This window comes from Abramis brama, assembly GCF_963993115.1.
Source record: "Abramis brama genome assembly, chromosome: 12".
NCBI lineage: Eukaryota > Metazoa > Chordata > Actinopteri > Cypriniformes > Leuciscidae > Abramis > Abramis brama.
The window spans coordinates 4,480,684-4,493,537 of NC_139974.1; the positions used below are offsets into that span (position 1 = coordinate 4,480,684).

General features: G+C 38.1%; 1 protein-coding gene across 2 annotated transcripts; it reads left to right on the top strand.

Annotated features, from left to right (window-relative positions):
* Nucleotides 1-1,685: 1,685 nt before the first annotated feature.
* Nucleotides 1,686-10,641, top strand: LOC311093994 (uncharacterized protein). 2 transcript variants are annotated; one of them, XM_084131722.1, is made up of 5 exons: nucleotides 1,710-1,797; nucleotides 1,903-2,253; nucleotides 2,538-2,609; nucleotides 4,362-4,534; nucleotides 10,574-10,641. In XM_084131722.1, the coding sequence occupies exons 1-4, from the start codon at nucleotides 1,737-1,739 to the stop codon at nucleotides 4,532-4,534; spliced, it is 657 nt and encodes a 218-aa protein (XP_083987848.1). In that variant the 5' UTR covers nucleotides 1,710-1,736; the 3' UTR covers nucleotides 10,574-10,641. The 2 variants fall into 2 exon arrangements, with proteins under 2 accessions (XP_083987849.1, XP_083987848.1); XM_084131723.1 differs by lacking the exon at nucleotides 10,574-10,641 and having other exon boundaries at nucleotides 1,686-1,797; nucleotides 4,362-5,166.
* The last annotated feature ends 2,213 nt before the right edge of the window (nucleotides 10,642-12,854 follow it).

Consider the following 12,854-nt stretch of genomic DNA (forward strand, 5'->3'; position numbering starts at 1 on the left):
TTAACAGGATAGATTGATGTATAACACAAGCATATAAGATAAAAATTTATATATATATATATTTTTTTGTACTCATACGGAAAAAAACGAGCCTATCGCGCCGGCGCGATAGCCGACCTCAGGGGGTTAATGATGTCAACATTGCACACATGCACAACCGGACTTAAAGGTCCGGTATTATGCCCCTTTTCACAAGATGTAAAATAAGTCTTTGATGTCTCCAGAGTGTGTATGTGAAGTTTCAGCTCAAAATACACAACAGATAATTTTACAGCATGTTTAAATTGTCATTTTTTGGGGCTCAGAAAAACGTGCTGTTTTAGTGTGTGCCCTTTAAATGCAAATAAGCTGCTGCTGGACGACCCAGGGGGCGGAGCTTCATGAGCTCGCGCTCAGTCTCTCAGGACTATTTCATCTCACGGAATGATGATAATATCAGAAACTCTCAGTAACTGTGTTCATTTCGAGTCGGACAATAATGCCTACAGAGTCAGAGTGCTGTATAGAGATTAAACAGGTATAGTTTAGTAGTTTAATTACGGTTATCATAACGTATTTGTCATCTGTCATTTGTCATCTTGTATGTATCCATTATTTATTAATAGCCTACAAGTCTGCTGTCTGAATGATGATCAAGCATGTACTGATGAGTTTAATAAAGTTTATTGTACATCACACAAAAGATGAAGCGTCAGTTTTACTTCAGAAAATCACCATAAGAGCTGAGTAAACACAGTAAGTTATAAGAAGTGCGCAAGTACATAAACGAATTTCGGTAGAGTTGAGGGAGCATTCCTGTGGGCGGAGGTTAGTCAAAAAACTGTTCTAGTGACGTCATTAAAGAAGGAAGTAGAGGGATGTAGTCCAAACGGGCCGTTCGATGTAGTCGACTTCTGTTTAATAAAATATCTCGCTTGGCATTGAACTTTGAGCTTTATAATTTTACAGATATTATTTATGCTCTAACAACAACATTACACACTAACTAAAGTTTGAAACATGGGATCACGAAGAACGGGACTTTTAAGTCATAATACGCAGATAATTGGTCCTTTTGGTTCGTACGGGAACATAGTGCTTATGAAAGCGATAAAAGCATTAAACGTGCAATGTATGTAATTAATTAATGGCCTGATTTCTGTTTCCATTAACCATGGTATATTACCTCACACACACAAACTACGGCCCTGCGTGTAAAATGTTCACAGTTAGAAATGACGAAGAATTTCGTCATTATTTCGGACCTCTTTATTACCTCCCAAAAATCAAAAATAGAAAATAAACTCTTGTCGACACACTGCCTTGTACAATCACAACATAAACGGTCCAATCACAATCAGCGCAGCATAAGTCTCTCTCTCTCCCTGTCCCAGATCTGCGGGTGCTAATATCCAGTCCCTCCACCAATCACTAGAATCAGAGATAGGTGTTAGTTATCATGCACTTGACCTTCTTATCACCGCTCACTTATTACATTCACCCACTGCAGAGGCAGACTCCGCTTACCACGCCACCCTCGCCACAATATGCAAAAATGTACATATTTTGCATTAAATATATTATGTCATTGCAGGTTAAAGACTGATAAAGCTGTGATACAGCACTTAAAGTTACATGGAAGTTGTTATTCAAAGCTTTATGGTCTGGAAAGGAAGTGAAACACTTTGTGGTTTTACTGAATCTGCATTGTGCTCAAACCTGTAGATTGATCGGCACCATTACGAACGAGAGACACAATGGAGAAAATCATTTTCTTGTGTGTTTGTTTGAGCAGGATTATGCAGATCACTTCCAGAGGTAACCTTTATTCTGCTTTAAGCTTTCACATCATTTAAACCTCAAATATAACAGATGATTTAATCTAAATAATGTGAAAGGCTCAGTTGATGTTTTTTCCCTCAGATGTTTCTGAAGATGAAGTGACTCTGTTAAGAGTCGAGCTGAACGAAGACATCAGTCTGAACTGCAACATGACCGACAGATATGAAATCGCCTGGTATAACCAGAATCCTGATTCAGGACGACTAACATTACTGATGATTGCAGAGATCAGTGATGCTGCAGGAAGAAAACTCCTAGTTCCGTTCAATCTCAACAGAAGACGTCTGAAAGTTGATGCAGATGTAGAGATCACTACAGTCACGCTAGTTATCACTGGAGTAACAGAGTCAGACTCAGGACTTTATTTCTGTGGAACAAAATCTGTGACTTCAGAGATGCACTTCGAGAAACCCATCAGACTGGAGATGAAAGGTTAGTGTTGGCGACTTTTCAATTTCACTCAAATCTTCCTAATGCTGAGATGTTCTTTAAATTATTTTACCATTGCTCAGTTTATTTCAATCAGCACTATAGTGTTAATGCTGCTAGTCTGATCAAACCGCTAGCACTAACCATTAAAGTTGAGTGTGAAAATCTGCCTAGATAAGGAGAGGTGTGCTGTTATAATAACATTGGAACTATAATAATATTGAAATTCATTTTGATGACCTTCTCTTTGTTTTTGATAAAGTGATCATACATTCATATATTTTCAGACAAGCTGACAGACAGAGAGGACAAAGATAATTCTGTCACAGAACCGCCAAAGTGTGAAGTTGAGATCACAGGTAAGAGCGGCTGTTATTCTTGTGCGTTCAAGACCTCAAGGCTAGATTATTGTAATGCTCTACTGGGTGGTTGCCCTGCACGCTTAATAAACAAACTACAGCTGGTTAAAAACGCAGCAGCTCGAGTTCTTACCAGAACCAGGAAGTATGACCACATTAGCCCGGTTCTGTCAACACTGCACTGGCTCCCTATTAAACATCGCATCAATTTTAAAATATTGCTGATTACTTACAAAGCACTAAATGGTTTAACTCCGCAGTACTTGAGCGAGCTCTTAACGCATTATAGTCCTTCACGTCTATTGCGATCTCAAAATTCTGGCCAGTTAATAATACCTAGAATATCAAAATCGACTGCTGGCGGTAGATCCTTCTCCTATTTAGCACCAAAACTTTGGAACAGTCTTCCTACCATTGTCCGGGAAGGAGGCCGTATCCAGATTTGATGAAGGACCTGCGCCTGGACGCGATGACAACGCAATCCTGAAGTGTCACCTTTATCTATCTACAGATAAAACGTTATAAAAATTATTCCAGTTCGTAAACGACAAAAAAATTCTGTGTTATGCATGCAGGCCTGACAAGTAATTTGTCGATAACGTGCAACTCGCTGCGCACATATATATTCAAATTCGCATACCTATAGACTAAACACGTAATATGCATGTGCACGCCGCCAGTGTTTCCACAGATTCACGATTTTGAAGTTCAAACGGAGATGATAACGTTTTCAAAATTTTTCAAAACTTGCACACTGGAACCTGTTTCAAAGTTTCTGTTCTCGAGCCAACAAACACTGTTGTCATGCAAATGAGCAGCCAGAACGGACTAAAAGTTTTCTGTTTTCAGTTAGTTGTGTAAGTTGCCCCTAAGGTAAAGGGATAGTTCACCCAAAATGATAATCAGCCCAGTATTTACTCACCCTGAAGTCCTAGGTCTATATGACATTCAGACAAATACAATCAGAGTTATATAAAAAAATTTACATTTTTTAAATATTTTTTTTAAATATTATAAAAATGTATAAAAAAACAACATTTTTTAACATAACTCTGATTGTATTCGTCTGAAAGAAGAATGTCATATACACCTAGGACTTCAGGGTGAGTAAATCATGTGCTTATTTTCATTTTGGGCTGAACTATCCAAACTAAAACTAATAACTAATGATCTTTGCAATGGAAGTGAATCAATCAAAACTAACTTTAGCTGGACATTAACTTTATTCTAGAGCTGCTGTAAAGCCAAAACAATCTCTGTTACTGTAATTTCCTGTTATCTCTGTAAAGCTGCTTTGAAACAATCTATATTGTTAAAAGCGCTGTATAAATGAAGGTGACTTGTCTCATTTTCTCACAACTCTGAAAAATAAGTATTGATTCGTCAAGCATCTTTACACATTTTAAAGTTTGGTCAAATTTACCATTGCTCTGTGTTATTTCCTGGAAGAAAACCAGTTATTCCAGTCTGACGGGAGTTTCAAGTGAGGGAGAAAAATTTCCCTTGCAGATTTTCAAGTTGGTGACTTGAATCCACCGCACTGATCAACAGAAAGTTGCTCGGTCTGAAAGTGACTTCTGTGTGAGCCACTTCATACATCACCATGCTATTGACAAGAAACACTGGACCTTTTTTGCCCACAGAATATCGCTGAAATATTGCTAATGTGATTGTTCCTTAGTGTCTGGACTTTCTGTTTTATCATTCTGTGAAATGCTGTTGTTTGATTATGGTTTTCTTCTGTCTCTGTAGACGAGGTGACGGTGACGGAGCGTGTGTTGATGTTCGGTGGTGTTGGACTCGCTGTGTTTGTGTTTTTTCTGACTACAGTCATCGCAGGAGGAATCATTTACCATCGTGGACACCAGAAAGGATGGAAAGCAGCGAAACGTGCATCTATGATGAGCCACAAATCAGCTAAATGATCCACAAATGTGCTTAATTTTACAGTTTGAGCTTTGCACTGCCAGTGAAATCAGCATAGTTGTAGGTTACCACAAATTAAAATAGACAACTGTGACTCACATGCTTTTCCTGTTGGCCTGATTTCACTTCAGAGAAACCGAGATGTTTGGGCAAATGTTGTTTTTTCAGCACCAGTGAAACCTAAACAGTCTTTAATGGCTGTGGTGATTATTCAGGTTTGGGTGGTTCAGTCAATATTCAGTTAATGATCAAATCCCTGCTTTTGCCACTGCTTTACTGATTCATTAAACAAGAGTTAGAGCAACTGCAGTTTTTACATGTACTGTAGAGAACGAGCCAATGTCTCTGTAACAAACAGCTTCTGTTTGCAGCTAATACAAGCAAACATATGCTTTAATATCATTAGACCAGCAAGACTTGTGATAAAAATGAACATTGTGTCTGATCATATCTTTAGACTTAATATTTAATACTTTTAATATTTTTATTTTTCTAGAGGAGCATTAATATGTACATATAAGCTGTTTTCAAGAGAAAAATTCAATCTCTTTTATATGTCACATGTCAACCGATGTCTTCAATGTTAAATGTGTTGTTGGGCATTCTGATCAAATAAACAGCAGAAAAACTGAAATTATGTTTTCATGTACATGATCATTACCATAGATTATTAACAAACCTCTGTAAACATGTTTAAATTCAGTGACGTCAGATGTGTTCTCACACTTTCAGAGAAATAATGGTTTCACATCAGTGTCTGGTAATGCAAAATAATTTATTCCTGACTCACTGCATAATGATGAAGCAAGAAAATCACAAAATATGGGGCGATAAACCGACTATCGCTGACACTCACGTGAAATAAGGAGGATTCAATAGCGAATGCAGAAAATAACAGTTTATCAGAAAAATCCACAGGAAAGATAGCAAGGGTCAGATGTCGTGAGTGTAGATGGCAAAGTCCTTCTTGGTAGCGCACAGCCTGCAATGGGCAAAACAGGTAATCTAAAACTAATTCAACAGGAATAATCCAGAAACAGGACTGACACTGCACAAACCCACCAAACAATCTGACAACAAAAAGCACAGGCATTAAATAGCAGAGCTGATCAGCTCTTCATCGGCAACACACACTCACAGAGAGACAGGGTGAACCAGTGAACCTGCGAACCGTGACAGACACTAAAAGGACGTAACATTATATATACATAAAGTCAGTGGCGTGCACAGACCTCCTCAGGGGCAGGGGCGGAAGGACCAAAAAGGGCACTTTTTTAAAAAAACATTTATTTTTAAAATAAATCACCTGTATTTAAAGCAGTATCCGTCTGTCTGTTGTGTTTCATATATTTTAATGACTTCCTCACAATTATTTGGAATATCTCACTCGATGGAGAGCAGCAGTAGGTCAGAGAGCCTCTCTCGGAAATGATGATAATATAACTAATTATTATTTACTTTACCAAACAAAACAGAGAATCAAGTTGGTAATTATGAGGAATAATTCATGTTTAGTTATGTTGATGTTATAAATTGTAGGCCTATGTATTCAATAAAGTGTTAGCTATCATGAAATCAGTAACACTTTACAATAAGGTTTCATTAGTTAAATTTATTAACATGAACTAATAATGAACTACACTTCTACACAATTTATTAATCTAAATTAATATTAATTTCAGCCTTTCCTAAAACATTATTAAAATCAAAAGTTGTATTTGTTAACATTAGTTAATGCACTGACTGTGACATAACATGAACAAACAATTAAAAGTTGTATAATTATTAACTAAGACTAACAAATAGGCCTACAGTAGCCTAACAAATGTTTAGTTTAGTTTAGTTTCAGACACAGTTGAGCTAACAAACAACAGCACAGTCTGAAACAGGTATAGACTGAAGCTCTTGCTTATAATGCCTACCTTTTTAAAACATCTCATATTTTAATAAAAAATAAAAATAATTATTGTCTTACATCATTATAATGTTGACAAACAAATATAAACAGAATACAAAAACATTAGTATTTCCTATGCAATACCATTGTACAATCCAAATACAACAAAAGCAGCTTGTTCATTTATCATTCTGTAGATGGTTTCATATAGTTCTCTTCCTTCATCCTCCAACTACCCGGATGTCTGTCACAGTAACTTGAAATTGAATTTGGTGATCTGAATCTGAATTGTGAGAACGGAATGTGAGGATATATAGAGAGTTGAATTTTCAGTGAGGATCAAATTGTATTGGACTCCAAACAGTTCCAAACAAATAAATTCAATTTCAAATTATACAATTCAAATTCAGTTTTTCAATGCAATTATTCAAATTAAACAATACAATTTCAAATTATGTGATTCAAATTCAGTTTTTCAATGCAATTATTCAAGTTTAGCAATTCAAATTCAAATATAATTGATTCAAATTCAGTTTCTGGTGGCACATATTTCAGCCCATAGTAAAGCCTCTATTTCTCATCAAAGCTGCCAGTTTTTATAATCCGTGACAAGTTTGTTTGCACATTTTGGACCACTCCTCTTTTGCATAGATATCAAGGTCCTTGATGTTGGAAGGCTTCCATGCCATCTCTCTGGTCTTCAGTTCTCTCCACAAATTCTCAACTGGATTCAGGTCTGGACAGATAGGACAACAATATGCAAGTGCTATGACCCTTCCAGTTTAATCTAACGCAGTACAATTTATTATTATTATTTATATTTTTTTTTATAAAGATGATAGATAAAGAATAGAAGATAAAGTGTTAGTATTACTAAAGTGCTGTTGAAAAAGATGCGTCTTCAGCCGTTTCTTGAAAGTGGTTATGGACTCAGCCGCTCAGGAGTGCGTTTCCCGAAAGCATCGTTAGCCAACTATGGTCGCAAATTCCGTCGTTATCAGCATAGTTCAACGATTTGGTGTTTCCCGAAACCATCGTTCCAACGAACGTTCGCAAACAGCATCGCAAACTTGTGTGGTTGGAACGACAGCTCTCGAGCTGTGGTTAGAAGCAGAGTTTATAGTTTACATGAGATGTAGACTGAATAAATCCTTATCTTTAGCAAAATAAGCAAGATGACATTCAGTACAACCCGGGTTATTAATTTAGAATACAAATGTAATTTACGTCTTTTAGTTTGTCAAGAGATTTAAAGCACCGTCTTTGAAGACTGCGCATGTGCGAACGTGCACTATGTAAGAACGAGCCAAATATTGAGTCTGGTAATAAACCAAAATAACTGAGAAAAATTAGAAATGGTCTTCAGATGCCATGTCTGTAACTTATATGACAAAATCTAGCGTTAATTCGATCTCAAACAGATTAATTAAAATAAGTTATTAGTCCACCACGTGCGAGACGTCATAAACCAACGTGGTTGAACGATACTTTGCGACAGACGGTTTCGGGAAACAGTCGTGACTAGCTGGTTGATTTCTCCAATGATGCATCGTACTATGGTAGTGAAGCAGCGAGCTATATAGTTGTACGGGAAACGCACCCCAGGTTGAGTTATAGATCATTCTTCCAGCAGGGAACAGTCATGGTGAAGGTCAGAGAAAGAGATTTTGTGCCTCTTTGAGATGATGCACCACAAGACGACGTTCACTTGCAGAGCGCAAGTTTCTGGATGGCACATAAGTCTGAAGTAGTGACTTCAGGTAAAAGGGAGCAGAGCCAGTGGTTGTTCTGTAGGCAAACGTCAGTGACTTGAATTTGATGCGAGCGGCAACTGGCAACTAGTGCAATTTAGTGAGGAGAGGAGTGGCTGACAAATTCCGAACTGCTAAGACGCAATCAGTTGTCCTTAAGCAGTTTATGCCCTGGAGGGCTCATGAACCTCCCACTCGGACTGCTTCACACACATAAAAAAGGGCTCTAGAAGGAGTGACGAGCCGAGACATCCCCCACCTCGCATGGTCTGGGGAGCTTGTGATCGTCCAATAGGGGTTATGCGGAGCGCTCAGCGTTCGAACCGGAAAACAGATCTAAGCTTTTCCGCTTTTCACTTCCGTACACATCTACAGCGGTAGGTGATCTCTGAGGTAACTGTTAATTTTCGCTTATTTTAATAAAATTCTTATTTCTGATCAAACTTCAGTGTATTTGTTTTAATTAAAATGTCACGAATGTTGAAATATCAGAAAAGGGAACATCCGAACAGCAGTTTTTGTTGTGTGCTGATCTGCACACTATCTGCTGATAGTTAACGTTACTCCTGCCGTTTACTCGCACTTCATTGAATTTATTCACTTTGACATTCAGAGCACTGGGCAGAAATAACATCGCGTCAACACCCGCTGAGGGCCTCCCCTGATTCCCCTGGTCCCTGGAGAGCCCACCTCGGCGACGGCAAGTACGGGGACCTGGCCCCTCTGAGGGGACCGCCGAACGGCGGGGGAGAGAGACCGAGCACACCCGGCCACACCGAGACTTCGGACGGGAACGGGAAGGGGCGCCGCGGGTCAATAATACATAATTGAAGGTTTGACCAGCATAAACACACAGGACACCGTAGTAATTATACTGTTGGTACTATAAGCCCATCGCTAAAATGTAGTCTTCATTTGATTGTTTTAATCTTCTGTGAGCAAAAATAAAAGGCTAAACTACTGATAGCATACAAGTCTAAACTAATATAGTTACCTACAGCTATATCAGGTGTCATTAGCAAAAGCTACATATACTACATAGCCTACCATGGTGATGCCTACCAAAATTATGAATAAATGAGGAGGCGTAAAACTTAAATCCCTTGTCTAGCAGAGTACTCAGGGCTCTGGACGTCCGTTTGACAATACCGTGTCCATCGGAAATTGACATTAGGGGCAGCTCCTGTAAACACTGGCTATAGAAGGTCGCCATTACTACGCTGTGTTTACCTCAGTAGCTGACGACCGGAAGTAGTTAAGCCCATTTTGAGGAACCCGGAAGAATGTTGCGCATAACCCCTATTCCCACCTGCAGACTTGTTGACCTGAGGCAGCCAACTAAACCGCAGCCCCAGGTCTTGTGAAGGTGTTTCTGTGACCCAGACCTGGTTATGTCCCCAAAGTTTTGTCCAAGTCATTCTTCTCTTAAGTGTTCATGCTCCCCTTTTTAGTCCCCCTCCTTTTTCCTCTGCTGAGGAGGAGAATCTTCAATTGCTTTGCCCCGTTCGGGCTTTAAAGGCATATGTGGACCGCTCCGGTCGCTTCAGTCCTAGATCAGTTTGGTCTGGCTCAGAAAAAAAGCTTGGTGTGTGTGGTATATCGTTCCCATTGCGTCATCGCTACGCAGCGTCGAGTGAACCTTTGAAAGAAAACTTCTGTGGTTACTTGCGTAACCCATGTTCTCTGAATAGGGAACATTTTGTTGGTATAAATTATTGTATTTAGATTGACTAAATGATATTTTTTAATTTGAATAAATTATTATTTAATATTATTATTTTTTCTTGATCTGAAAAATGCTAAAGGCCCTGATATGTCATTATGCACCACTTATATTAAGTTACACAAAGGACAACTTAAAGTTAAAAACTACCCCAGACAGCATCATAGTGTCGTCCCAGATCTGGATTCCACACGTACCGGATGTTGGCCGGATCTGAGCCGACACTATGGGACAGAAGCTCTTCTTAACCCACTCTACCATACAACTAACAACTAAAAAAAGTTTTTTCGTGTGTTTGTTTGATAAACTGATCATATTTACAGGTCTTTTTGCAACAGAAGAGCCAAAAGACGTTGTTGACATCACAGGTAACATGTTGATCGTTATCTTGGATGTTCATTTTTCATAGTGACTGGAGATCCAGCACTAAATCTAAGTTATGAGTTAATACTGTCTGTTTGTATGAATATGAGTAACTCTTCTGTCTCTGTAGACGAGGTGACCCCGACGAAGCGTGTGTTGATGTTCGGTGGTGTTGGTCTGGCTGTGTTTGTGTTTCTTCTGACTTCAGTCATCGCAGGAGGAATCATTTACCATCGCGGTTGGCAGAAAGGCTTGAAAGCAGCGAAACATGGAGTTCTGATGGACCAAAGATCAGCTGAATGACATCTATTTCTGCTTTATTTTACAATCTAACTCAATATAGGCCTGTCCCTGAGCTTCACGTTGCCAGTTTAACTGTCACATATTAAAATTGCAAATTGTGCCTCAGATGTCTTTTCCTGTTGGCCTGATTTCACTTCCACTTCAGAGAAATGGCAAAAGATGATGTGGTAAACCTAGCCAGTTTTATAAACAGCAAACCAGTCATTACTGGTGTGGTGATTATTCAGGTTTGTGTGGTTATTTGCGCTTGACAATAATATTCAGTTAAATATCAAATCACTTCTTTAATGCAATGCTTATTAGTTCAGCATATATAAACAATATTCAAAGATTAGAGTTCAAGTGGTATGATTTACATAACTGCAGTTTTTACATGTAAAGACTGAGCTCAAAAAGAACAGCAAACATATATAAAATTAGAATATCATCAAAAAGTTGATTTATTTCAAGAATTCAACTTAACAGGTGAAACTAATATATTATATAGATTCATTACATGCAAAGTGAGATATTTCAAGCCTTTATTTGTTATAATTTTGATGATTATGGCTTACAGCTTATGAAACCCACGAAATCAAAATAATTACACAGTGATACCATGGTCATTGAACCAGGTTTTGGTTATATTGGCAGTGTGGGCAGGTGCAAATCCTGCTGGAGAATGAAGGAAGCATGAAGTGCTCTGGAAATGTCCTGGTAGACGGCTGCGTTGACTCTGGATTTAATAAAGCACAGTGGACCAAAGTCCTCTTTTCTGATGAGAGCAAATTTTGCATCTCATTTGGAAACCAAGGTCCCAGAGTCTGGAGGAAGAATGGAGAGGCACACAATCCAAGATGCTTGAAGTCCAGTGTGAAGTTTCCACAGTCTGTGTTGGTTTGGGGAGCCATGTCATCGGCTGGTGTTGGTCCACTGTGCTGTCCACTCAACGCTGCCGTCTACCAGGAGGACATTTCAGAGCACTTCATGCTTCCTGCTGCTGACCAACTTTATGGAGATGCAGATTTCATTTTCCAACAGGACTTGGCACCTGCACACAGTGCCAAAGCTACCAGTACCTGGTTTAAGGACCATGGTATCCCTGTTCTTAATTGGCCAGCAAACTTGCCTGACCTTAACCCTATAGACAATCTATGGGGTATTGTGAAGAGGATGATGCGATACGCCAGACCCAACAATGCAGAAGAGCTGAAGGCCACTTTTAGAGCAACCTGGGCTCTCATAACACCTGAGCAGTGCCACAGACTGATCGACTCCGCATTGCTGCAGTAATTCTGGCAAAAGGAGCCCCAACTAAGTATTGAGTGCTGTACATGCTCATACTTTTCATGTTCATACTTTTCAGTTGGCCAGCATTTCTAAAAATCCTTTTTTTATATTGGTGAAGTAATCATAGCTGAAGTAATATTCTAATTTTCTGAGATACTGAATTTGGGATTTTCATTAGTTGTAAGTTATAATCATCAAAATTAAAAGAAATAAACATTTGAAATATATCTGTCTGTGTGTAATGAATGAATATAATATACAAGTTTCACTTTTTGAATGGAATTACTGAAATAAATCAACTTTTTCATGATATTCTAATTATATGACCAGCACCTGTATACTTGAATATCATTATGTTGTATATCTTTAGACATTATATATTTATCTGAGCTTTAAATCTGTTTTCAAGAGAAAATATAAATGCAACTATTTTATGGCACATAATTCATGATTAAATAAAAATGTCAACAGATGTCTTCAATGATAAATGTATTACTGAGAGATCTGATCAAATAAACAGATAAATAATAATTATATGTTTTTGTGTGCATTTTCTGGCAGAAAACCTGATCATTACCAAAGCTAAACCTGTTCAAACACAACTGTATATATTCAGTCATGTCAGATCTGCCATGACAATCTAGAGAAGAGAAATGGTTTCACATCAGTGTCGTGCAAAGAACAATAATGATTTCCTGACTGACTTCATTATGATGATGCACAGAAAACCACAAAATATGCGGTGAGGGTGGCACAATCTGACTAGCCAACTCAAAAGGGCAAACAAACAAATAAGCTATGCAAATGAACTAAAGCTAATAAAATAAAAACATTAGTAAGAATTAAAACCATGTTTTAAATAACTGAATAAAGCAGAAGAGAATGAAGATGCTCCCTTATAGGAGTCATGAACCACTAAAAAAAAAAAAAAAAAGAATTATATATATATAATGTTCTCTGAGGTCCAATTATAATGTTATCAAGACTTTTACATCAAAAACATCCTAATTTAT

What these genes read in the sequence shown, in the direction of transcription:
- LOC311093994 (XM_084131723.1), top strand. Translation starts at nt 1,737, where the DNA reads ATGGAGAAAATCATTTTCTTGTGTGTTTGTTTGAGCAGGATTATGCAG. An exon ending in TATGCAGATCACTTCCAGAG is followed by an intron (nt 1,798 to 1,902) that starts GTAACCTTTATT and finishes TTTTTCCCTCAG; the next exon opens with ATGTTTCTGAAGATGAAGTG. An exon ending in CATCAGACTGGAGATGAAAG is followed by an intron (nt 2,254 to 2,537) that starts GTTAGTGTTGGC and finishes ATATATTTTCAG; the next exon opens with ACAAGCTGACAGACAGAGAG.